The sequence below is a fragment of the Pseudophryne corroboree genome, chromosome 3 (genome assembly GCF_028390025.1).
Source record: "Pseudophryne corroboree isolate aPseCor3 chromosome 3, aPseCor3.hap2, whole genome shotgun sequence".
Taxonomy (NCBI): domain Eukaryota; kingdom Metazoa; phylum Chordata; class Amphibia; order Anura; family Myobatrachidae; genus Pseudophryne; species Pseudophryne corroboree.
This window is the reverse complement of record NC_086446.1, coordinates 416,390,542-416,418,480: the sequence shown is the minus strand read 5'-3', so window position 1 is coordinate 416,418,480 and position 27,939 is coordinate 416,390,542. Positions and strand designations below refer to the sequence as shown.

General features: G+C 46.7%; 1 protein-coding gene across 1 annotated transcript in view; it reads left to right on the top strand.

The window, feature by feature from the left end:
• Nucleotides 1-27,436, top strand: part of AHCY (adenosylhomocysteinase) — a 41,307-nt gene extending 13,871 nt beyond the window's left edge. Inside the window, exons 7-8 of the mRNA XM_063960229.1 lie at nucleotides 24,453-24,647; nucleotides 26,999-27,436. Of these exons, the coding sequence (XP_063816299.1) occupies nucleotides 24,453-24,647; nucleotides 26,999-27,130 (327 nt within the window). The 3' untranslated portion in view covers nucleotides 27,131-27,436. The remainder of the gene's footprint in view (nucleotides 1-24,452; nucleotides 24,648-26,998) is intronic.
• Nucleotides 27,437-27,939: the final 503 nt, after the last annotated feature.

The window sequence follows — 27,939 nt, the reverse complement described above, 5'->3', positions numbered from 1 at the left end:
CCTGTCTCCTGCGGAGCCGCTATTCCCCATGGTCCTTACGGAGTTCCCAGCATCCACTACGGACTACGAGAAATAGAATTATCGGTAAGTAAATTCTTATTTTCCTCATATAGCTACAAACAAATGTAGCTACACATCTGACAAAACAGAATGCCTGTGCTATTTAAATTTATAACCGCTAAATAATCTGACAATTCCTTACCTATAGATGGCTTGCAAAATAGCATTCTGTAGGTCCATATATAACAATGTATTAAAGAGGCAACAATCTTTGTCACAGAAAGCAGTGTAACCCTAGGGATTCATTTAACCCTCAAGGGGAAAGTGTACCTAGCCTGTCAATCCACTGTGTCTCACGCTGTAACAGCAGTTTATTTTCTATCACCTCCTCTACTAAGGACAGGTATATGATCAATTATTCTATATTTAATTGCTGTTAAGTTATGTTTAGCAGTTGCATAATGGCGAGCTAAAGGCTGATCACTAGTGCCTTTGAGAATTGCGGCTTTGATGGCCGATCTGTGGAGTGCCATTCTCTTTTTAAATTGGCGCTCCGTCTTCCCCACATATTGTAAAGAGCAAGGGCAAGTGATCACATAGATCACATATTGGCTTGAACAGGTAAGGTGATGCCTAATAAACTTTTTACCAGAATAAGGATGATTAAATACCGCGCCTGTTTGTAAAAAACCACACGTAGTGCAGTTCGGGCAGCGAAAACAGCCATGTTTGGGGGATCCCCAAAAGGTTGTACCCCGTACTGTATTACCACCCATACCTGTGCTATCCGTACGAACCAAAACATTTTTAAGATTCTTGCCCCTGCGGTAGCAGGGCATCAGTGAGGAGTTAGACAGGTTTAAGTCACTGTCGGTCTGAACGAGAGGCCAAAGCTTCTTGGCCGTTTTGGTCACCAGTGGACTTAGGTGAGTATATTATTTACGTCATTATTTACGAAAGCTACTGACAGAAACAATCTTTTGTTGGCTTCAAGTGCACACCCTAAGGCGTTAAAAGATTCTTTGCCTTATAGTTAATTTTTAAGGGTGCTACGTATTTCTAGTAATAGAACTGAAGCTCTGATGCAGGTCGATCTAATGTATAAAAAATTCTTGGAGAGAGGTTATTATCCCAAGAACCTTGATATGCTGAAACGTAAAGCTTTAGCAATACCTATTGATAATTTACTAGTTGGTAATAAGAAGGCAATTAAGGCCACTAAACCTTTTACGTGGCCTAACACACATACTCCCCTAAGTCCACTGGTGACCAAAACGGCCAAGAAGCTTTGGCCTCTCGTTCAGACCGACAGTGACTTAAACCTGTCTACCTCCTCACTGATGCCCTGCTACCGCAGGGGCAAGAATCTTAAAAATGTTTTGGTTCGTACGGATAGCACAGGTATGGGTGGTAATACAGTACGGGGTACAACCTTTTGGGGATCCCCCAAACATGGCTGTTTTCGCTGCCCGAACTGCACTACGTGTGGTTTTTTACAAACAGGCGTGGTATTTAATCATCCTTATTCTGGTAAAAAGTTTTTTATTAGGCATCACCTTACCTGTTCAAGCCAATATGTGATCTATGTGATCACTTGCCCTTGCTCTTTACAATATGTGGGGAAGTCGGAGCGCCAATTTAAAGAGAGAATGGCACTCCACAGATCGGCCATCAAAGCCGCAATTCTCAAAGGCACTAGTGATCAGCCTTTAGCTCGCCATTATGCAACTGCTAAACATAACTTAACAGCAATTAAATATAGAATGATTGATCATATACCTGTCCTTAGTAGAGGAGGTGATAGAAAAAAAACTGCTGTTACAGCGCGAGACAGTGGATTGACAGGCTAGGTACACTTTCCCCTCGAGGGTTAAATGAATCCCTAGGGTTACACTGCTTTCTGTGACAAAGATTGTTGCCTCTTTAATACATTGTTATATATGGACCTACAGAATGCTATTTTGCAAGCCATCTATAGGTAAGGAATTGTCTTAGATTATTTAGCGGTTATAAATTTAAATAGCACAGGCATTTTGTTTTGTCAGATGTGTAGCTACATTTGTTTGTAGCTATATGAGGAAATTGTTCTAAAAGTCTAGTGCTTGTCATTTTGGTTTTTATTCTGGTCATTTTTTCACATGTTTTATTTAGATGTGTTTTTTGTTTGTATGTGTAACTTTTGTGATTTTTATATCTTTGATCACTGTGATGTTTATAACGTGCATTTCTTGTAAATGTTAATTTGATTCAGCTGCCTGCACGTCACGCCCGGCACCACGTTGATTGGAAGTGGGGTGGGACTTGACGTGCAACGTGTGGTTTCACTGATGCTATTTATATGGTGTATACACAATGGTTTCTTATGCTGTCTGATAATCTTGATAAAAGGGCCGCCGAGCACTGAAACGTTGATTTAATCCAAGATGACGTTGTAGTCTCCAATTTATTCGTCCGGAGTGCCGCCGAGTGGTGTGAGGATATAGATATATAGATATATAGATAGAGATAGATAGATATATATATTTTATTTATTAATTTCTCTGACGTCCTAGTGGATGCTGGGAACTCCGTAAGGACCATGGGGAATAGACGGGCTCCGCAGGAGACTGGGCACTCTAAAAGAAAGATTAGGTACTATATCTGGTGTGCACTGGCTCCTCCCTCTATGCCCCTCCTCCAGACCTCAGTTAGAATCTGTGCCTGGCCAGAGCTTTGTGCTCCTAGTGGGCTCTCCTGAGCTTGCTAGAAAGAAAGTATTTGTTAGGTTTTTTTATTTTCAGTGAGATCTGCTGGCAACAGACTCACTGCTACGAGGGACTGAGGGGAGAGAAGCAAACCTACCTGCGTGCAGCTAGCTTGTGCTTCTTAGGCTACTGGACACCATTAGCTCCAGAGGGTTCGAACACAGGGCCTGACCTCGATCGTCCGTTCCCGGAGCCGCGCCGCCGTCCCCCTTGCAGAGCCAGAAGACGGAAGAAGGAGATGAAATCGGCGGCAGAAGACTCCGGTCTTCATTAAGGTAGCGCACAGCACTGCAGCTGTGCGCCATCTCTCCCACTGCACACCACACACTCCGGTCACTGTAGGGTGCAGGGCGCTGGGGGGGGGGGGGGGGGGGGGGCGGGCGCCTGGGCAGCAATAAGAATACCTTTTGGCACTAAATACACATAATACAGTCTGGAAAACTGTATATGTGTAAAAAACCCCGCCATTAAGCTATACAAAACGCGGGAGAAGCCTGCCGCTGAAGGGGCGGGGCCTTCTTCCTCAGCACATCAGCGCCATTTTCTCTTCACAGCTCCGCTGGAAGGACGCTCCCCAGGCTCTCCCCTGCAGTATCCTGTACAAGAAGGGTAAAAAAAGAGAGGGGGGGCACATAAATTTAGGCGCAAATAGGATAATAAGCAGCTATTGGGAAAAATCACTCATTATAGTGTAAATCCCTGTGTTATATAGCGCTGTGGTGTGTGCTGGCATACTCTCTCTCTGTCTCCCCAAAGGACTTTGTGGGGTCCTGTCCTCAGTCAGAGCATTCCCTGTGTGTGTGCGGTGTGTCGGTACGGCTGTGTCGACATGTTTGATGAGGAGGGTTACGTGGAGGCGGAGCAGGGGCAGATAAGTGTGGTGTCGCCCCCGACGGGGCCGACACCGGATTGGATGGATATGTGGAAGGTCTTAACAGACAGTGTCAACTCCTTACATAAAAGGTTCGATGACGCAGCAGCCTTGGGACAGCCGGGATCTCAGCCCGCGCCTGCCCAGGTGTCTCAGAGGCCATCAGGGGCTTAAACGCCCGCTAGCTCAGATGGTAGACACAGATGTCGACACGGAGTCTGACTCCAGTGTAGATGAGGATGAGACAAATGCACAGTCTACTAAAGCCATCCGATGCATGATTACTGCAATGAAAAATGTATTGCACATTTCTGATATTAACCCGGTTACTACCAAGAAGGGTATTATGTTTGGGGAGAAAAAGCAGCCAGTGACTTTTCCCCTATCTGATGAATTAAATGAATTGTGTGAGGAAGCGTGGAGTTCCTCCGATAAGAAACTAGTGATTTCTAAGAGGTTACTGATGGCGTACCCTTTCCCGCCAACGGACAGGTTACGTTGGGAAACATCCCCTAGGGTGGACAAGGCGCTCACACGCTAATCAAAAAAGGTGGCACTGCCGTCTCAGGATACGGCCGCCCTAAAGGAGCCTGCGGATAGAAAGCAGGAAGTTATCCTGAAGTCTGTGTATACACACTCAGGTACTATACTGAGACCTGCTATTGCTTCAGCATGGATGTGTAGTGCTGCAGCAGCATGGTCTGATTCCCTGTCATACAACATTGATTCCCTCGACAGGGATACTATTTTGCTAACCATAGAACATATAAAAGACGTCGTCTTATATATGTGGGATGCACCGAGGGACATTTGCCTGCTGGCATCTAGAATTAATGCAATGTCCATTTCTGCCAGGAGAGTATTATGGACTCGGCAGTGGACAGGTGATGCTGATTCTAAAAAACACATGGAGGTTTTGCCTTATAAGGGTGAGGAATTGTTTGGGGACGGTCTCTCGGACCTCGAATCCACTGCAACAGCTGGGAAGTCAACTTTTTTTTATCTCGGGTTCCCTCACAGCCTAAGAAAGCACCGTATTATCATGTACAGTCCTTTCGGCCTCAGAAAGGCAAGCGGATCAGAGGCACATCCTTTCTGCCCAGAGGCAGGGGTAGAGGAAAGAAGCTGCACCAGGCAGCCAGTTCCCAGGAACAAAAATCCTCCCCCCGCTTCCACTAAGTCCACCGCATGACGCTGGGGCTCCACAGGTGGAGCCAGGTGCGGTGGGGGCGCGTCTCCGAAACTTCAGCAACCAGTGGGTTCGCTCACAGGTGGATCTCTGGGCTGTACAAATTGTATCTCAGGGATACAAGCTGGAGTTAGAGGCGACTCCCCCTCGCCGTTACCTCAAATCAGCCTTGCCAGCTGCTCCCAGGGAAAGGGAGGAGGTAGTGGCGGCAATTCACAAGCTGTACCTCCAGCAGGTGAGAATTAAGGGTCCCCTCCTTCAACAGGGACGGGGTTACTATTCCACAATGTTTGTGGTACCGAAACCAGACTGTTCGGTGAGACCCATTCTAAATTTGAAATCCTTGAACACTTATATAAGGAAGTTCAAGTTCAAAATGGAATCGCTCAGGGCGGTTATTGCAAGCCTGGAAGAGGGGGATTTTATGGTGTCGCTGGACATCAAGGATGCTTACTTGCATGTCCCCATTTACCCACCTCACCAGGAGTACCTCAGGTTTGTGGTACAGGATTGTCATTACCAATTCCAGACATTGCCGTTTGGTCTGTCCACGGCACCGAGAGTATTTACCAAGGTAATGGCCGAAATGATGATACTCCTTCGGAAAAAGGGAGTTATAATTATCCCGTACTTGGACGATCTCCTTATAAAGGCGAGGTCCAGAGAGCAGTGGTTAGTCAGCGTAGCACTCTCTCGGGAAGTGTTGCAACAGCACGGCTGGATTCTGAATATCCCAAAGTCGCAGCTGATTCCTGCGACGCGTCTGCTTTTCCTGGACATGATTCTGGACACAGATCAGAAGAAGGTGTTTCTCCCGGTGGAGAAGGCCCAGGAATTGTCATCTCTGGTCAGGGACCTCCTGAAACCAAAACAGGTGTCGGTGCATCACTGCCCGCGAGTCCTGGGAAAGATGGTGGCTTCTTACGAAGCAATTCCCTTCGGCAGGTTCCATGCAAGGATCTTTCAGTGGGATCTGTTAGACAAATGGTCCGGATCGCATCTTCAGATGCATCGGTTGATCACCCTGTCCCCAAGGGCCAGGGTGTCTCTGCTGTGGTGGCTGCAGAGTGCTCATCTTCTTGAGGGCCGCAGATTCGGCATACAGGACTGGGTACTGGTGACCACAGATGCAAGCCTCCGAGGATGGGGGGCAGTCACTCAGGGAAGGAACTTCCAAGGACAGTGGTCAAGTCAGGAGACTTCACTACACATAAATATACTGGAACTAAGGGCAATTTACAACGCCCTGAGTCAAGCAGAGCCCCTGCTTCAAAACCAACCAGTGCTGATTCAATCAGACAACATCACGGCGGTCGCCCATGTAAACCGCCAGGGCGGCACAAGAAGCAGGATGGCGATTGCAGAAGCCACAAGGATTCTTCGATGGGCGGAGAATCACGTGCTAGCACTGTCAGCAGTGTTCATTCCGGGAGTGGACAACTGGGAAGCAGATTTTCCTCAGCAGGCACGACCTCCACCCGGGAGAGTGGGGACTTCATCAAGAAGTCTTCACGCAGATTGTAAACCGTTGGGAACGGCCACAGGTGGACATGATGGCGTCCCGCCTCAACAAAAACCTAAAAAAATATTGCGCCAAGTCAAGGGACCCTCAGGCGATAGCTGTGGACGCACTAGTGACACCGTGGGTGTACCAGTCGGTTTATGTGTTCCCTCCTCTTCCTCTCATACCCAAGGTACTGAGGATAGTAAGAAAGAGAGGAGTAAGAACTATACTCATCGTTCCGGATTGGCCAAGAAGAACTTGGTACCCAGAACTACAAGAAATGATCTCAGAGGACCCATGACCTCTGCCTCTCAGACAGGACCTGTTACTGCAGGGGCCCTGTCTGTTCCAAGACTTATCGCGGCTGCGTTTGACGGCATGGCGGTTGAACGCCGGATCCTAACTGAAAAGGGCATTCCAGATGAAGTGATTCCTACGCTGATAAAAGCTAGGAAGGATGCGACAGCAAATCATTATCACCGCATATGGCGGAAATATGTTGCTTGGTGTGAGGCCAGGAAGGCCCCAACAGAGGAATTCCAGCTGGGGCGATTTCTGCACTTCCTATAGTCAGGAGTGACTATGGGCCTAAAATTGGGGTCCATAAAGGTCCAGATTTCGGCCCTATCTATTTTCTTTCAAAAAGAACTGGCTTCACTGCCTGAAGTTCAGACGTTTGTTAAGGGAGTGCTGCATATTCAGCCCCCGTTTGTGCCTCCAGTGGCACCTTGGGATCTTAACGTTGTGTTGGATTTCCTGAAATTCCACTGGTTTGAGCCAATTAAGGTACTGAGGATAGTAAGAAAGAGAGGAGTAAGAACTATACTCATCGTTCCGGATTGGCCAAGAAGAACTTGGTACCCAGAACTACAAGAAATGATCTCAGAGGAACCATGGCCTCTGCCTCTCAGACAGGACCTGTTACAGCAGGGGCCCTGTCTGTTCCAAGACTTACCGCGGCTGCGTTTGACGGCATGGCGGTTGAACGCCGGATCCTAACGGAAAAGGGCATTCCAGATGAAGTGATTCCTACGCTGATAAAGGCTAGGAAAGACGTGACCGCACAACATTATCACCGTATATGGCGAAAATATGTTGCTTGGTGTGAGGCCAGGAAGGCCCCTACAGAGGAATTCCAGCTGGGTCGATTCCTGCACTTCCTACAGTCAGGAGTGACTATGGGCCTAAAATTAGGGCCGAAATCTGGACCTTTATGGATCCTATCTATTTTCTTTCAAAAAGAACTGGCTTCACTGCCTGAAGTTCAGACGTTTGTTAAGGGAGTGCTGCATATTCAGCCCCCTTTTGTGCCTCCAGTGGCACCTTGGGATCTTAACGTGTGTTGGGTTTCCTGAAATCCCACTGGTTTGAGCCACTTAAGACCGTGGAACTAAAATATCTCACGTGGAAAGTGGTCATGCTATTGGCCTTAGCATCGGCTAGGCGTGTGTCAGAATTGGCGGCTTTGTCATGTAAAAGCCTTATCTGATCTTCCATATGGACAGGGCAGAATTGAGGACTCGTCCCCAATTTCTCCCTAAGGTGGTATCAGCGTTTCATTTGAACCAACCTATTGTGGTGCCTGCGGCTACTCGGGACTTGGAGGACTCCAAGTTACTGGATGTAGTCAGGGCTTTGAAAATCTATGTAGCCAGGACGGTTGGAGTCAGGAAAACTGACTCGCTGTTTATCCTGCATGCACCCAACAAGCTGGGTGCTCCTGCTTCAAAGCAAACTATTGCACGCTGGATCTGTAACACGATTCAGCAAGCTCATTCTGCGGCAGGGTTACCGCATCCTAAATCGGTAAAAGCCCATTCCACAAGGAAGGTGGGCTCTTCTTATGAGGCTGCCCGAGGGGTCTCGGCTTTACAGCTTTGCCGAGCTGCTACTTGGTCGGGTTCAAACACATTTGCTAAGTTCTACAAGTTTGATACCCTGGCTGAGGAGGACCTTGCCTTTGCTCATTCGGTGCTGCAGAGTCATCCGCACTCTCCCGCCCGTTTGGGAGCTTTGGTATAATCCCCATGGTCCTTACGGAGTTCCCAGCATCCACTAGGACGTCAGAGAAAATAAGAATTTACTCACCGGTAATTCTATTTCTCGTAGTCCGTAGTGGATGCTGGGCGCCCGTCCCAAGTGCGGACTCTCTGCAATACATGTATATAGTTATTGCTTAACTAAAGGGATATTGCTTTGAGCCATCTGTTACTGAGGCTCAGTTGTTGTTGTTCATACTGTTAACTGGGTATGGTTATCACAAGTTGTACAGTGTGATTGGTGTGGCTGGTATGAGTCTTACCCTGGATTCCAAATCCTTTCCTTGTTGTGTCAGCTCTTCCGGGCATAGTTTCCTTAACTGAGGTCTGGAAGAGGGGCATAGAGGGAGGAGCCAGTGCACACCAGATAGTACCTAAGCTTTCTTTTAGAGTGCCCAGTCTCCTGCGGAGCCTGTCTATTCCTATATATACACATACACATACACAAAGTATGCTTGGCACTCACGCTTGTCTATGAACAGCAGGGTCCGGTGCGCAACCTCTCAGATGAGTATGTAGATTCCAAACAATGGAGGCACTCAGACGAAAATAATGGATAACACCTTTGCCGGTACGCCAACGTTTCGGGGATCTCTCCCCTTTATCAAGACACAACCAGCCATTACAAACATTGCAGTATAAATACACAAACATATGCTTACCCAACACCAATCCGAACAGGAAGCCCGCTTTCCCGCCGCCACCAAGCCACACAGGTGAAACACCTGTCTCCGTGGTCCGCGTAGAGGGGTGGGAGCGGGGCGGGAGCGGCTATCTCCAGCTGCGCTCCGGTTGCCTAGCAACTACCAAAGCCGGATGCCCTAACTGCTTCATCCGGTCCGTGACGCCGCGAGTGATTCACACACCACGTGATCACGATCCGGAGGAGTGGCATCGGGCGGGTCTATCATAGCGTGGGGTTGCCAGGCAACCGCTCCAAGCCAGATATGCACACAAATAGAATATATATGCACCCAAAAAGAACATAAAAAAGATAAAACGCCAAAATTACATAAACATCAAATGTACTACCTATACATAATGTTAATAAAGAAGCATCCCAATAGTCAATAAAAGCACTGCATATCCACAGACATACATTAAGGTGGACAAATCGATATTGCTATATGGAACCTCCGCCCAGGACTACCTCAGTAGCTAAGTTAATAAAAAGCTACTGAATCCTACAGAACGAAGACGACTAAACAGTAATAATATTCCATAACAAACCACTGTTAGCTCATATCAGTATCATGCAAAAAAACAATATTGCACTATAGACTCTGCGGTTCAAACAACTCGTGGATGATCGGCATCGGATGGTGTGGACACAGGACTATACTTTGGCTAGTAAACAGTTGTACAGTAGGGCCAAAGGTATTTGGCCTGTAATTTCGAGAGATAAAGAATTAACCTCTTCGAAAGATACCTCATTGATGGCTTCTTACAGACGGGGACGTAACATCAAGGATATGGTAGTCCATAATGATATTTCAAATTTAGGTCCTGAGAAACCCCTTCACTTCTTATCCCGTAAACCAGGCAACTACAAATGTACAGGATGTACTACGTGTAGTTGCCTGTAAACAGGTGATGTGTTCCACCATCCCAGATCGGGAAAAATCTTTAAGATTAAATATGCCTTGACGTGTACCAGCAAATTCATCGTATATTATATTAAGTATCCATGCGGTCTCTTATACGTTGGTAAAAGTGTAAGGCAGTTCAAAGAACGAATAGCCCTGCACCGATCCAGTATTCGTGCTGCATTAGAGGGGAAAGGAAGTGACCTCCCGGTGGCCAGATACTTTAGGAATTGTAATCATACTCTGGCCACTATCCGTTACAAGATTATTGATCATGTTCCGGATAGAACAAGGGGCGGTGACGGGGGTAAAATTCTGTTACAGAAAGAGGCATGGTGGATACACAAACTACAGACGGTGTATCCACTTGGCCTCAATGAGGCATTAAGCTTCAATTGTTTTCTATAGTGCAATATTGGTTTTTTGCATGATACTGATATGAGCGAACAGTGGTTTGTTATGGAATATTATTACTGTTTAGTCGTCTTCGTTCTGTAGGATTCAGTAGCGTTTTATTAACTTAGCTACTGAGGTAGTCCTGGGCGGAGGTTCAATATAGCAATATAGATTTGTCCACCTTAATGTATGTCTGTGGATATGCAGTGCTATTATTGACTATTGGGATGCTTCTTTATTAACATTATGTATAGGTAGTACATTTGATGTTTATGTAATTTTGGTGTTTTATCTTTTTTATGTTCTTTTTGGGTGCATATATATTCTATTTGTGTGCATATCCGGCTTGGAGCGGTTGCCTGGCAACCCCACGCTATGATAGACCCGCCCGATGCCACTCCTCCGGATCGTGATCACGTGGTGTGTGAATCACTCGCGGCGTCACGGACCGGATGAAGCAGTGATTGGTTAGGGCATCCGGCTTTGGTAGTTTCTAGGCAACCGGAGCGCAGCTGGAGATAGCCGCGCCCGCCCCGCTCCCACCCCTCTACGCGGACCACGGAGAAAGGTTTCACCTGTGTGGCTTGGTGGCGGCGGGAAAGCGGGCTTCCTGTTCTGATTGGTGTTGGGTAAGCATATGTTTGTGTATTTATACTGCAATGTTTGTAATGGCTGGTTGTGTCTTGATAAAGGGGAGAGATCCCCGAAACGTTGGCGTAAAGGCAAATGTGTTGTCCATTATTTTCGTCTGAGTGCCTCCATTGTTTGGAATATATATTTCTCTATCGTCCTAGTGGATGCTGGGGTTCCTGAAAGGACCATGGGGAATAGCGGCTCCGCAGGAGACAGGGCACAAAAGTAAAGCTTTCCGATCAGGTGGTGTGCACTGGCTCCTCCCCCTATGACCCTCCTCCAAGCCAGTTAGATTTTTGTGCCCGGCCGAGAAGGGTGCAATCTAGGTGGCTCTCCTAAAGAGCTGCTTAGAAAAGTTTAGCTTAGGTTTTTTATTTTACAGTGAGTCCTGCTGGCAACAGGATCACTGCAACGAGGGACTTAGGGGAGAAGAAGTGAACTCACCTGCGTGCAGGATGGATTGGCTTCTTGGCTACTGGACATCAGCTCCAGAGGGACGATCACAGGTACAGCCTGGATGGTCACCGGAGCCTTGCCGCCGGCCCCCTTGCAGATGCTGAAGTAAGAAGAGGTCCAGAATCGGCGGCAGAAGACTCCTCAGTCTTCTAAAGGTAGCGCACAGCACTGCAGCTGTGCGCCATTTTCCTCTCAGCACACTTCACACGGCAGTCACTGAGGGTGCAGGGCGCTGGGAGGGGGGCGCCCTGGGAGGCAAATGAATACCTATTTTGGCTAAAAATACCTCACATATAGCCTCCGGAGGCTATATGGAGATATTTAACCCCTGCCAGAATCCGTTAAGAGCGGGAGACGAGGCCGCCGAAAAAGGGGCGGGGCCTATCTCCTCAGCACACAGCGCCATTTTCCCTCACAGAAAGGCTGGAGGGAAGGCTCCCAGGCTCTCCCCTGCACTGCACTACAGAAACAGGGTTAAAACAGAGAGGGGGGGCACTAATTTGGCGTTAGAAATATATAAAAAAGATGCTATAAGGGAAAACACTTATATAAGGTTGTCCCTATATAATTATAGCGTTTTTGGTGTGTGCTGGTAAACTCTCCCTCTGTCTCTCCAAAGGGCTAGTGGGTCCTGTCCTCTATCAGAGCATTCCCTGTGTGTGTACTGTGTGTCGGTACGTGTGTGTCGACATGTATGAGGACGATGTTGGTGAGGAGGCGGAGCAATTGCCTGTAATGGTGATGTCACTCTCTAGGGAGTCGACACCGGAATGGATGGCTTATTTAGGGAATTACGTGATAATGTCAACACGCTGCAAGGTCGGTTGACGACATGAGACGGCCGACAAACAATTAGTACCGGTCCAGACGTCTCAAAAACACCGTCAGGGGTTTAAAACGCCCGTTTACTTTAGTCGGTCGACACACACAGACAGGGACACTGAATCCAGTGTCGACGGTGAATAAACAAACGTATTCCTTATTAGGGCCACACGTTAAAGGCAATGAAGGAGGTGTTTCATATTTCTGATACTACAAGTACCACAAAAGAGGGTATTATGTGGGATGTGAAAAAACTACCGTAGTTTTTCCTGAATCGGATAAATTAAATAAAGTGTGTGATGATGCGTGGGTTCCCCCCGATAGAAAATTATGGGCGGTATACCCTTTCCCGCCAGAAGTTAGGGCGCGTTGGGAAACACCCCTTAGGGTGGATAAGGCGCTCACACGCTTATCAAAACAAGTGGCGGTACCGTCTATAGATAGGGCCGTCCTCAAGGACCAGCTGACAGGAGGCTGGAAAATATCATAAAAAGTATATACACACATACTGGTGTTATACTGCGACCAGCGATCGCCTCAGCCTGGATGTGCAGAGCTGGGGTGGCTTGGTCGGATTCCCTGACTAAAAATATTGATACCCTTGACAGGGACAGTATTTTATTGACTATAGAGCATTTAAAGGATGCATTTCTATATATGCGAGATGCACAGAGGGATATTTGCACTCTGGCATCAAGAGTAAATGCGATGTCCATATCTGCCAGAAGATGTTATGGACACGACAGTGGTCAGGTGATGCAGATTCCAAACGGCACAAAGGTGTATTGCCGTATAAAGGAAGAGGAGTTATTTGGGGTCGGTCCATCGGACCTGGTGGCCACGGCAACTGCTGGAAAATCCGCCGTTTTTACCCTAAGTCACATCTCTGCAGAAAAAGACACCGTCTTTTCAGCCTCAGTCCTTTCGTCCCTATAAGATCATATCTGCCCAGGGATAGAGGAAAGGGAAGAAGACTGCAGCAGGCAGCCCATTCCCAGGAACAGAAGCGTTCCACCGCTTCTGACAAGTTCTCAGCATGGCGCTGAGACCGTACAGGACCCCTGGATCCTACAAGTAGTATCCCAGGGGTACAGATTGGAATGTCGAGAAGTTTCCCCTTCGCAGGCTCCTGAAGTCTGCTTTACCAAGGTCTCCCTCCGACAAGGAGGCAGTATGGGAAAAAATTCACAAGCTGTATTCCCAGCAGGTGATAATTAAATTACCCCTCCTACTACAAGAAAAGTGGTATTATTCCACACTATATTGTGGTACTGAAGCCAGAAGGCTAGGTGAGACTTATTCTAAAAAAATTTTTGAACACTTACAAAGGTTCAAATCAAGATGGAGTCACTCAGAGCAGTGATAACGAACCAGGAAGAAGGGGACTATATAGTGTCCCGGGACATCAGGGATGCTTACCTCTATGTCCCAAATTTGCCCTTCTCACTAAGGGTACCTCAGGTTCGTGGTGCAGAACTGTCACTATCAGTTTCAGACGCTGCCGTTTGGATTGTCCACGGCACCCCGGGTCTTTACCAAGGTAATGGCCGAAATGATGATTCTTCTTCGAAGAAAAGGCGTCTTAATTATCCCTTACTTGGACGATCTCCTGATAAGGGCATAGTCCAGGGAACAGTTGGAGGTCGGAGTAGCACTATCTCGGATACTGCTACAACAGCACGGGTGGATTCTAAATATTCCAAAATCGCAGCTGATCCCGACGACACGTCTGCTGTGCCTAGGGATGATTCTGGACACAGTCCAGAAAAAGGTGTTTCTCCCGGAAGAGAAAGCCAGGGAGTTATCCGAGCTAGTCAGGAACCTCCTAAAAACAGTGCATCATTGCACAAGGGTCCTGGTAAAAATGGTGGCTTCCTACGAAGCAATTCCATTCGGCAGATTTCACGCAAGAACTTTTCAGTGGGATCTGCTGGACAAATGGTCCGGATCGCATCTTCAGATGCATCAGCGGATAACCCTATATCCAAGGACAAGGGTGTCTCTCCTGTGGTGGTTATAGAGTGCTCATCTTCTAGAGGGCCGCAGATTCGGCATTCAGGATTGGATGCTGGTGACCACGGAGGCCAGCCCGAGAGGCTGGGGAGCAGTCACACAAGGAAAAAATTTCCAGGGAGTGTGATCAAGTCTGGAGACTTTTCTCCACATAAATATACTGGAGCTAAGGGTAAATTTATAATGCTCTAAGCTTAGCAAGACCTCTGCTTCAAGGTCAGCCGGTATTGATCCAGTGGGAAAAACATCACGGCAGTCGCCCACGTAAACAGACAGGGCGACACAAGAAGCAGGAGGGCAATGGCAAAAACTGCAAGGACTTTTCGCTGGGCGGAAAATCATGTGATAGCACTGTCAGCAGTGTTTCATCCCGGGAATGGAAACTGGGAAGCAGACTTCCTCAGCAGGCACGACCTCCACCCGGGAGAGTGGAAACTTCATCGGGAAGTTTTTTTCCACATGATTGTAAACCGTTGGGAAATACCAAAGGTGGACATGATGGCGTCCCGTCTGAACAAAAAACGGGACAGGTATTGAGCCAGGTCAAGAGACCCTCAGGCAATAGCTGTGGACGTTCTGGTAACACCGTGGGTGTACCAGTCGGTGTATGTGTTCCCTCCTCTGCTTCTCATACCTAAGGTGCTGAGAATTATAAGACGTAGAGGAGTAAGAACTATACTCATGGCTCCGTATTGGCCAAGAAGGACTTGGTACCCGGAACTTCAAGAGATGCTTACAGAGGTCTTATGGCCTCTGCCGCTAAGAAGGGACTTGCTTCAGCAAGTACCATGTCTGTTCCAAGACTTACCGCAGCTGCGTTTGTCGGCATGGCGGTGGAAAGCCGGATCCTAAGGGAAAAAGGCATTCCGGAAGAGGTCATTCCTACCCTGGTCAAAGCCAGAAAGGAGGTGACCGCACAACATTATCACCACATGTGGCGAAAATATGTTGCGTGGTGTGAGGCCAGGAAGGCCCCACAAAGAAATTTCAACTCGGTCGTTTCCTGCATTTCCTGCAAACAGGAGTGTCTATGGGCCTCAAATTGGGGTCCATTAAGGTTCAAATTTCGGCCCTGTCGATTTTCTTCCAGAAAGAATTGGCTTCAGTTCCTGAAGTCCAGAAGTTTGTCAAGGGAGTATTGCATATACAACCCCCTTTTGTGCCTCCAGTGGCACTGTGGGATCTCAACGTAGTTCTGGGATTCCTCAAATCACATTGGTTTAAAACCAGTCAAATCTGTGGATTTGAAGCATCTCACATGAAAAGTGACCATGCTCTTGGCCCTGTCCTGGACCAGGCAAGTGTCAAATTGGTGGTTTTTTCTCAAAAAAGCCCATATCTGTTTGTCCATTCGGACAGGGCAGAGCTGCGGACTCGTCCCCAGTTCTCTCCCTAAGGTGGTGTCAGTGTTTCACCTGAACCAGCTTATTGTGGTGCCTTGCACCTACTAGGGACTTGGAGGACTCCAAGTTGCTAGATGTTGTCAGGGCCCTGAAAATAGGTTCCTGGACGGCTGGAGTCAGGAAAACTGACTTGCTGTTATCCTGTATGCACCCAACAAACTGGGTGCTCTTGCTTCTAAGCAGACTATTGCTAGTTGGATGTGTAATACAATTCAGCTTGCACATTCTGTGGCAGGCCTGCCACAGCCAAAATATGTAAATGCCCATTCCACAAGGAAGGTGGGCTCATCTTGGGCGGCTGCCCGAGGGGTCTCGGCTTTACAACTTTGCCGAGCAGCTACTTGGTCAGGGGCAAACACGTTTGCTAAATTCTACAAATTTGATACCCTGGCTAAGGAGGACCTGGAGTTCTCTCATTCGGTGCTGCAGAGTCATCCGCACTCTCCCGCCCGTTTGGGAGCTTTGGTATAATCCCCATGGTCCTTTCAGGAACCCCAGCATCCACTAGGACGATAGAGAAAATAAGAATTTACTTACCGATAATTCTATTTCTCGGAGTCCGTAGTGGATGCTGGGCGCCCATCCCAAGTGCGGATTATCTGCAATTCTTGTACATAGTTACAAAAATCGGGTTATTATTGTTGAGAGCCATCTTTTCAGAGGCTCCGCTGTTATCATACTGTTAACTGGGTTTAGATCACAAGTTGTACAGTGTGATTGGTGTGGCTGGTATGAGTCTTACCCGGGATTCAAAATTCCTCCCTTATTGTGTACGCTCGTCCGGGCACAGTACCTAACTGGCTTGGAGGAGGGTCATAGGGGGAGGAGCCAGTGCACACCACCTGATCGGAAAGCTTTACTTTTGTGCCCTGTCTCCTGCGGAGCCGCTATTCCCCATGGTCCTTTCAGGAACCCCAGCATCCACTACGGACTCCGAGAAATAGAATTATCGGTAAGTAAATTCTTATTATTATATTACTGCTGCCAACAACCCATCATACTATATGTAGTGCAAGTGTATACAACGCAACAGTGCCGATCTGCTATCAAATGAATATCATTTGAAGTCAGGGTATATACTCTAATCACTGTAGCAAAAGGCTGAGTACGCCAACGGTGATACAGGACATTGATTATACCCTGACAATAGATTAATGCATGTTACTGTCAAGCGCTGACCAGGAACTTAGATGTAATAGAATTTGAAGACTTTACACACTCTCCAGTAAATGGTATTTAACAGATCCAACTCACCTGTCAGAAGTGATAACTTGTACTCTCTATAGCAGTAAACTGGCATTGATTAAACATTTATTAGTTTGAGATGACCTTATGTGACGATATATATGAAGAGGGAACACGAGCCAGCAGTTAATGAATTGTCTGGATATTGTTCATTATTGGTAAATAACGTATAACTGCAATACAAGCATTGGAAATCAATCTTCATTCACATCAATAAATTGACAGTACATACAACACAAACAGAGGTCATAGTACCCATTAATTAATTATTATACGTGAGCAGTGCACGACACATGGAGTACAGCGTGTATTTTTATTATATGTAACACTGTCTTGTCATTGATTGTTGGTTTTTAATATTTCAGTTACATGTCTTATTAACAATTAAGAATTAAGCTATATTTTATGAAGTTAATTATTTTTGTGCGCCACCCAAGACCAATCCTTTCCCTTCTTTTGTAAAGCGCATACCACTATGCCTTGATAAAGACCCTATATAGGACGAAACGCATTAGCAGTGTGCATGATCAGACCAAAATTGCCAGCCAGGAGGATAAACTCCTTGGGGCCCGTCTCGCCTTTACTAAGCTATCACGAAGTTGCAGGGACCTGCTGTTATGCACACCAGTGCCAGCAGGAATGTACTGGTGTCTAAACGGAGAGGGATGCAAAACAAATGAACTCGCAGACAGACTGGGGAATATGACATTACATACATAGAAGGTGATAGGGTAACAAAATAAACACAAAGTAAACAGAGAAGCCCAAAGGCTAAAAAACTGGGTGTCTCCCTAGTATTAGGAATGCTAAGATGGAAAGAAGCGAGATGTTGTGATTTAATACGTAGAGAACCCGAAATGCTGTTGCTAAGGGCAACAGCAAAACCCTAAAGGGTTACCAACGGGTGTGGCAGTAAACTCCTTGGTCAGAGATGGAATAATAGACACAAGGAGAGTCTCCACAATCCTAGTCCTCACTTGCAGTGCACTGGTTCAGCTTACTGCCACTAAACTGACACCTGAACACCTTGCACAGTGAGAGAGGATTTTGGCAGGCAAGTCTGAGAATACAGCCGCAAACTTGCTAGGTTCACAGAGTAGCAAAAGAACCCCAGCAGGTTAAACGACTGACTCCAGTCTTACTGCTAGGTCTGGATTGGCAGAGTGTAATACCAAATCCCAAGGCCTATTTGCAGTAAGCAACAAACAAATACAAAGTTTACACAGTACTAGCTAGCTTTCAGGAACTGACTAACCAACAAAGATTCAGCAGCATTTGCCTAACCTGAGAAGAGTGTTTATATAGCAGGTGCTGTCCACGCCCACTCAGACCTCACAGACTGAGCACAAAAACCAGCACCGGATCCCCTGCCGTGCACAGAGCCTGTAACCACTGCACAGCAAAAGACCCGAACCGGAGTATCAGCTACGCTCAGGTTACTCCGCTAGCACTTGTCTCCCGGTTGCCATGACGACGTGGCAGCACAGAGCAGGAGACCCTAACAGTACCCCCCCTCTGACGAGGGGTCAAAGAACCCCTACCACCGGGTTTATCGGGGAACTGCGAGAAGAAAGAGCGTAACAGTCTGGGGGCATGAAGATCACAACTGCGCACTCACGACCGCTCCTCCGGGCCATACCCCTTCCAGTGCACCAAAAATGACAGCCGACCCCGAACCATCTTGGAGTCAAGAATCCTTTCACCAACAAACTCCCTCTGGCCACGTATCAGAAGAGGGGAAGGTCTTCCACTGGAAGGATTACTAATCGCCCGTTTTAAAAGGGAACAATGAAATGTTTTATTGATACTTAAAGAACGGGGTAGATATAACTGAAATGCCACCGGATTGATAACCCTAGTGATCTTATAAGGACTGATGAACCGGGGGCCTAATTTATGAGATGGCTGTCTCAACTTCAAATTCTTGGTAGACAACCAGACGAAGTCTCCTAATTTGAAGCTGCAGGGTCTTTTCCGCTTATCAAAAACCCTTTTGGTCACTAATGACACAGACACAAGGGCTTTCTTCACTTTCCTCCAAATACCTCTAAGGACCGAAACCACAGAGGAACCACCAGGCGTGGAGTCCTGGGGGTCAAAAGAATTGGCCTTAGGATGATGCCCATACACACAAAGGAAGGGAGAGATCCCTGTAGCAGAGTGAGCCGCGTTGTTATAGGCAAACTCCGCCATGGACAGATGAGCAACCCAGTCAGTCTGACACTTGGAGACATAACACCTGAGGAACTGCTCCAAGGACTGGTTCACCCTTTCAGTCTGCCCATTAGACTGCGGATGGTAGCCTGACGACAAGCTGACAGAAATCTGGAGATCGGAACAAAATGCCCTCCAGAATTTGGCCACAAACTGGGATCCACGGTCAGAGACCACATCAAGTGGCAACCCGTGGAGGCGCACAACATGCAGCATAAATAATTCAGACAGGTGTCTGGCCGATGGCAGCCCAACCAATGGAACGAAGTGCGCCATCTTCGAAAACCTGTCAACGACAACCCAGATGGCTGTCATCCCCGAGGATTTGGGCAAGTCCACCACAAAATCCATTGAAATGTGGTTCCATGGCTTAGATGGGATAGAGAGTGGATGTAATGGGCCAACAGGAATCCCTCTAGGAGTCTTATTTCGGGCACAGATGTCACATGCCCGAACCCACTGATCCACATCCTTAGCCACCGAGGGCCACCACACCGCCCTAGATAGCAACTCCCGAGTTCTGGCAATACCCGGGTGACCTGCCGACTTCTTGGCATGGAATTCCAGGAACACTCGCTGTCTTAACCTAGGAGGCACAAACAAAAGACCTACCGGAAGGTCTGGAGGAGCCTGCTCCTGTGCTCTAAGGACTAATGATAAGAGGTCCTGGGTAATGCCCACTTTAATACACGATGGGGACACAATGGGCAACGGCTCCTCGGTGGTCTCCTGGATTGGAGCAAAACTCCGCGAGAGCGCATCAGCCTTGATGTTTTTTGACCCAGGGCGATATGTTATCAAAAAGTTAAAGCGAGCAAAAAACAAAGCCCATCGTGCCTGCCTGGCATTGAGGCGCTTCGCTGACTCTAAATATGCCAAATTCTTATGGTCAGTGAGAATTGAGACCACAAACTTAGCCCCCTCAAGCCAGTGTCTCCACTCCTCGAGTGCATCCTTAATAGCCAACAATTCCCGGTTACCCACGTCATAATTCATCTCGGCAGGCGAAAATTTACGGGAAAAGTAAGCACAGGGATGAAGGCGATTATCAGACACCCCCCCCCCCCAATCTGAGAGAGCACTGCCCCAATACCCATCTCAGAGGCATCCACCTCCACCACAAAAGGACGCTCTGGGTGTCGCAGCACCTTGGCCGAGACAAATGCCCTTTTGAGACGGGCAAAAGCCGCTTTGGCCTCACAAGACCAGTGAGCAACATCCGCCCCTTTCTTAGTGAGTGCTACCAAGGGCGCCACTATAGACGAAAATCCAGCGATAAATTGTCTATAAAAATTCGCAAAGCCCAGAAAACGCTGAAGCGCCTTCAAACTAGTGGGCTGCACCCAATCCAGGACTGCCTGTACCTTGGAACCCTCCATTTGGAAACCTTCTGGGGAGATAATATATCCTAGAAATGCTATTTGCTGAACTTCAAATTCGCACTTCTCCAGCTTCGCCCCAAGCCGGTGGTCTATGAGTTTCTGGAGGACTAAGCAGACATGCTTCCGATGTTCCTCCAGGGAATGGGAGAAGATTAGGATGTCATCTAAGTATACAACTAAGAATCTATCCAAATATTCCCTGAGCACATCATTCATGAAGTCCTGGAAGACTGCCGGGGCATTACAGAGCCCAAAAGGCATCACCAAATATTCATAATGCCCTGAGTGGGTATTAAAGGCAGTCTTCCATTCATCCCCCTCTCTTATTCGGATTAGATTGTACGCACCGCGTAGGTCAATCTTAGAAAAAATGGTGGCAGTACGAAGCTGGTCAAACAAGACCGAAATGAGAGGCAGTGGGTATGAGTTTTTAATCGTGATACGGTTCAATTCCCTGAAGTCGATGCAGGGTCGCAACGAACCGTCCTTTTTACCCACGAAGAAGAACCCCAACCCAACTGGAGACTGAAGGTCTGATAAATCCCTTAGCCAAGTTCTCCTGAATGTACTCTGCCATAGCCTGAGTCTCAGGACGTGACAGGGAGTACAACCTGCTCTTGGGAAGCTTAGCATTCGGCAACAAATCAATGGCACAGTCATAGGGGCGATGGGGAGGTAGTACCTCTGCAACTCTTTTGGAGAACACGTCCGCAAAATCTGCATAACATCCTGGCAATCCTGGCAAACTTAGCTGCGAAAGCCTGACTGGAAGGCTCAAGCAACTCCTGAAACAATCAGTACCCCAACTAAGAATCTCCCCAGAGACCCAGTCAAATTGAGGATTGGGGGCCCTTAACCAGGGTAACCCCAACACCAATGGGGCAAAAGTACAGACAGTCACATAAAAGGACAATTTTTCAGAGTGTGTGGCTCCAATAAACAAAGAAATCTGGCTAGTGCAAGAGGTAATTTTACCCTGGGATAATGGTTCCCCGTTTAACCCACAAATCTCAATTTCCGATGCCAAGGGTACTAAGGGAACAAAGTGTTTCAGGGTGAATTGGCGGTCCATAAAAACCCAGTCGGCCCCACTGTCCACAAAGGCCTCAGTCTTGACAGTTTGACGAGGATCTTCAAGGTCACCGGAATGATAAGTCTTCTTGGGAAATTCTGACTTCTGGCCTGACAGGATATTTCCCATCACCCTCAGGCCCTGAAGTTTTCCGGCTTTTCTGGGCATGATACTACCACATGACCTTTATTCCCACAGTACAAACATAACCCCTGCTGTCTCCTCCGCGTCTTCTCACGCGAGGAGAGGCGGGTAGCCCCAATCTGCATAGGCTCCTCGGAAAATTCCTCAGTCTGAGGTTCCCTTGGGAAAGAAGGAAACCTCGGTCTCCCTTTCAAGCCTGCGCTCTCTCAGCCGTCTATCCACCCGAATGGATAACTGCATGAGCTGATCCAAGCTATCAGGCAAGGGATATTGTACCAGTTGGTCTTTTAACTGGTTAGAAAGACCTCTTCGGTACTGGTGTCTCAGGGCTGGGTCATTCCACTGGGTATCATGGGCCAACCTCCGAAACTCCGTACAGTAAACCTCAACTGGCCTTCGCCCTTGCTTAAGGATCGAAATCTGAGCCTCGGCTGAGGCCGTCTTGTCAGGGTCATCATACAACATGCCCAGTGCCGTAAAAAAAGCAACAACACTTTTAAGCGACAGTCAGGCTGCAACCCATATGCCCAGACCTGTGGGTCTTCTAGTAGCAAGGAAATCACTATGCCCACCCGCTGAATGTCCGACCCAGAAGACTGAGGCCTAAGCTGGAAATATAGCTTGCAGCTCTCCTTGAAACAAAAGAACTGCGAGCGATCTCCAGAAAAATGATCCGGGAGATTTACTTTCGGCTCCTTAACCCCTGAAGGCACTGCTGCTGCGGGAGCTCCGCCAGCGGCCTGCGAGTTGTGCATTTTAATGGACAAATCATTAAATTGTCGAGTCAGGACCTGCACCTGTTATTGCAGGGACCATGCGTGTTTCCGGACTTACCGCGGCTGCGTTTGACGGCATGGAAGTTGAGCGCCAAATCTTAGGTGGAGGTCACCCCTACTCTCCTTAAGGCTAGGAAGGAGCTTACGGCGAAACATTATCACCGTATTTGGAGAAAGTATGTTTCGTGGTGTGAGACCAAAACTGCTCCTGCGGAGGAATTTCACTTGGGTCGGTTTCTCTGTTTTTTGCAGGCAGGCCTGAAATTGGGTTCCATTAAAGTGCAGATTTTGGCTTTATCTATTTTCTTTCAAAAGGAATTGGCCGTCCTTCCAGAGGTTCAGACTTTTGTGAAGGGTGTGATGCATATCCATCCTCCGTTTTGTGCCCCCTGTGGTGCCATGGGATTTTGATGTGGTCTTGCAGTTTCTTAGGTCTTCCTGGTTTGAACCTTTGCGTAAGGTTGAGTTAAAGTTTCTCACTTGGAAGGTAGTCATGCTGTTGGCTCTGGCGTCTGAGTTGGCGGCCTTTTCTCACAAGAGTCCGTACTTGATCTTCCATTCGGATAGAGCGCAATTAAGGACTCGTCAACAATTTCTGCCGAAGGTGGTTTCTTCGTTTCACATTAACCAACCTATTGTGGTACCTGTGGCTACAGATGCTGTGGCAGTTCCAAAGTATCTTGATGTCGTGAGAGCTTTGAAAATTTACGTCGCCAGAACGGCTGTTGCCAGGAAAATGGAGGCGCTGTTTTGTCTTGTATGCTTCCAACAAGATTGGTCATCCTGCTTCTAAGCAGACAATCGCACGCTGGATTTGTAGTACGATTCAGCAAGCTCATTCTTCGGCTGGGCTACCGGTGCCGAAGTCAGTAAAGGCCCATTCTACTAAAAGTCTGCTCATCTTGGGTGGCTGCCCGAGGGGTCTCGGCACTTCAGCATTGCCGAGCAGCTACGTGGTCGGGTTCAAACACCTTTGCTAAGTTTTAAAAGTTTGATACCCTGGCTGAGGAGGACCTCATGTTTGCTCAATCGGTGCTGCAGAGTCGTCCGCACTCTCCCGCCCGTTCTGGAGCTTTGGTATAGACACCATGGTCCTTTTTGGAGTCCCCAGCATCCTCTAGGACGTAAGAAAATAGGATTTTAGTACCTACCGGTAAATCCTTTTCTCCTAGTCCGTAGAGGATGCTGGGCGCCCATCCCAGTGCGGACGGTTGCTTGCAGTGTATTCTTGCTGGTTAAATTAGTTTACACATGGGTTGTGTATTTGTTGTTTTCAGCTTGTTGCTGTTAATTCATACTGTTATCTGGTTTCTGTTACTCCGGTTGTACGGTAGGTTTGTGGTGTGGGCTGGTATGTTTCTCTCCCTCAGTTTAAACAAAAATCCTTTCCCCGAAATGTCTGTCTCTCCTGGGCACAGTTCCTATAACTGAGGTCTGGAGGAGGGGCCTAGAGGGAGGAGCCAATTCACACCCAGTCAGTCTTTTCAGTGTGCCCAAGCTCCTGTGGATCCCGTCTATACCCCATGGTCCTTTTGGAGTCCCTAGCATCCTCTATGGACTAGGAGAAAAGGATTTACCGGTAGGTACTAAAATCATATATTTATTATTTTTATTTTTTTGGGGTGGGGGGGCTTTTTAGGCTGCTTGGATTTACATATCTGTGCGCAAGGAGTGTCCGTCCACTGATTTTCACTTTGTATTGCAGAGACCTATAGCAGATAAGCAGCGCTATCGTAGGCTGCTATAGGGAAAGGATAAATACAAATACAGACTACAAAAATTCTCATTTAGTAGGAAGCGGCATCATGTCTACTAGACTATTATTTCAACAACCACAGATCTCAGACAGCATTGATTTCCTTAATTTATCACCTGACAAAAATGTCCATACAGTGATCAAGTAAAAATGTGAAATTATTTTTGTGTGGGAAATATACCTAATCCAGACTTGTCTTGTCTACAGGTGGATCGCTACCTCCTGAAAAATGGACGCCATATTATACTACTTGCTGAAGGGCGGTTGGTGAATTTGGGGTGTGCCATGGGTCACCCTAGCTTTGTTATGAGTAACTCATTTACAAATCAGGTGATGGCTCAAATTGAGTTGTGGACCAACAATGAGAAATACCCTGTAGGAGTCTATTTCCTTCCCAAAAAGGTATGTTTTGATGGTTTATATGCGTTGTTCACTCTGTCTAATGCAACAAATGAGGTTCAGACTGCAATCAGTCGATGTGGGGTGATGCTGTACCCTTCCCTGCTACATTGTTTAGCAACACCACATTAATATTGGTAGAGTGTTGCTTGAACGTGTTATAGTGGTTATAAAACATATGAAGTTGCACAAATAATTGTACTTTCTAAGTAAGATAAAGTATATGGTGCGCTTTCTCCACAGGGGGTCAGCCTAACAATGTTACAGACCCCTCTAGCAGTGCTTTCTTTGGTGTTTATTGGATCACTTGTAAATTTCCTAGAGCAGCTTTTAAAGTGAAGTTGATATTACTGAGGAATGGCAACAAAGGCAGATTTAGTTATGCTTCCTGAAACCAGCTGACTGTTTATCTTTGGGGTATTTCAATAAGCCGATCCATTTTATTTGAGGGCTGTCTGCCAGCATTTAAAATTTCTTTTTGTTGTCAAACGGTCTTAAAAGTAATTGGACACCTTGTGCAGCAGTAACTGGATCTGGTATTAGAGGGCAATAAAGGCTGGGGAGAATTGCCTGGATTATTACTCTGAAATGTAAAATGTGCTGTATGGCATTTGATACTAAGTGTCATATATTAAATAGTGTGTAAATATGAAATTGCATGGCAAGGAATAAAAACAAACCCAGCTACTTTTGTAGTATATTCAATAACTCCTTTTCAGGGATTTCCTAGATCACCTGTAGGGTATTTGTACAGAAAATGTAGGTATGCTGAGTATATTGCTGTAACAAAGATTGCTTTTAGTTCTTTTGTATAACCGTAGCAAACTCGGGAGTCATGTGGTTACATCCTCCTTATTATACCACAAGTAGGAACTGACTAAATTGTTTTTATAGTTGACGGTTGAACAAATTTTGTAGTCGTTTAAATCCTGTAGAAACCTGTTCACTCACTGTAAACCCTAAAATAGCTTGGTCTCTGATTGCATCATATAGATGAGGTTGTTGCATTCCAAATTCTCCCCACTGAACAATTTCTGTATCCCATAACTTCCCAGAATCTCCATAGGGGGAGATGTACTAAGCAGTGATAAAAGTGCAGAAGTTACCCATGGCAACCAATCAGCTGCTCTGTATACTTTTATAGTATGCAAGTTATAAATGTTATGTCAATGCTGATTGGTTGCCATGGGCAACTTCTCCACTTTTATCACTGCTTAGTACATCTCCCCTATAGTCTTCTAGGTGACTGGCATTTAGAGCTAGCATCACTGTGCGTATGAAAAATGTATTATCAACACCAAGTTATGAGACTAACTCTGCAATACTTCCTATGAGTGATGTCCATGATTTGAAGTACAGATGTTCCCTCATACAGTGGCTCTAGACATGCCACATAGCCCCTCTTCCGCACCATGGTCCTTGTGACTTGGCTATGCAAATGTCTTTTCTAAAGTTGCTAAAAACGGCAAGAAGCGCCAAAACTACATTTACTAGCGTTCACAATTGGGACTTGCAGTACTTGTACAGTCCCCAATCTGTAAAAAGGGTTATGATCTAAGGAGCCGTAACTATTCCTCCCATTATACTGAATCTGCCACTCTGTACATATGTTGTAGTAATTCCTTTGTGGCAACAAGAAGTTTAGTAACTGCTCTTATCCAATTAGTAATGTCATCCAGGTGCATGAAAGGGAGGGGTTATTCTGAGCAAGAAACATTGGTATCCCCAGGCAAACTGGATGATATCAGTAACAGGATTTGATAACTACATGGTCATCTCAGTTGCATACATTTGCACAGGTATGTCTGGCCCTTGCTGGTTTGTGAGGTGTCGCACCCTGGACTTAGACTTAATATTGGGTACCCCCAGTACTCGGACTCCTTTTTGAAGTGGCATGGGGGCTTCTCGTACCTTTGCAAATGTATGCAACTGAGATCTCTGCAATTTCTACCACCATGTAGTTATCAACTGTTGCTGATGTCATCCATTGTGCTGGGGGGATTCCAATGTTTCCAATTCCTTTGTGGAAATGTGCTCCCTAGCGTTTCTAGTACACGGAGTGCCTGTTAAGTGCAACTACGACGTGTTGGACGCAGTATTTTGTGAAATGGGTATATGAGGATAAATCTCACAGGTGCTGACATGCATTAAAATAAAGTATATTATTATTAATAATAATAAAAATAAAAATAAAAATAATAATAATAATAAATATAATAATAATAATAAATATAATAATAATAATAATAATAAATATAATAATAATAATAATAATAATAAATAATAATAATCTCCCTTAAACCGCACCTCTAGAGTTTTACTTAATACCTTTTTTTCCTTTTCTATTTCTGCAGCTTGATGAAGCCGTGGCTGCTGCCCATCTAGACAAGCTGGGGGTGAAACTGACTAAGCTTACAGACAAACAAGCCAAATACCTTGGGCTGGAGAAGGATGGACCTTTCAAGCCTGATCATTACAGATACTGAGGGCAGTCTATGATGAGCCAAAGACCAAAATGTACCTGTCCTCTCCAACGGTCAACATCCTGCTACTGTTTCAGTCTCTGTATCAAACATATACAGTGTTGTGTATGAAGATTATACCTCATAGTGCCTCTGTGCTCTAGAAGATGAAAACAATTTGCATTTCTGTTAAAAGGCAGATCTGTTTTACTGCTTTGTTATAAGATATCCAAAGACAATTGTCATCCTTTTACAGTGTAAACTCCTGGTGTATACTAATGTGGGTTTTCAATGGAGCACTTAAGTTATATAAAAACTTCTTATTTGTAATGGTGTCTTGTGGTTTTTGTTTTTTATTTTTCTATTACGTCCTAGAGGATGCTGGAGTCCACATTAGTACCATGGGGTATAGACTGGTCCACTAGGAGCCACTGTCACTTTAAGAGTTTGAGTGGGCTGGCTCCTCCCTCTATGCTCCTCCTACCAGACTCTGTTTAGAAAATGTGCCCAGAGGAGCCGGTAACAGCTAGGGGAGCTGTCCAGAGTTTCTCTAGTAAGTTTTCTTAGAGTTCATTATTTTACAGGGAGGCTGCTGGCAACAGCCTCCCTGCTTCGTGGGACTAAGGCGGGGAGTAGTGTCCGCCCTGCGGGGTCTGAGCCACTATCTCCGCTGACAGGACACTGAGCTCCTGAGGGTGCTGATCGTTATCCGGTCCAGGCGACCGCTCGCTCCCGCAGCATGCCGCCACCCCCTTACAGAACCAGACGACTTCGGTGGCGAGTAAGTCACCGGCCCCCCTGGCAAGCGGGGAGCCGGTGTGAAGATGGCGGTA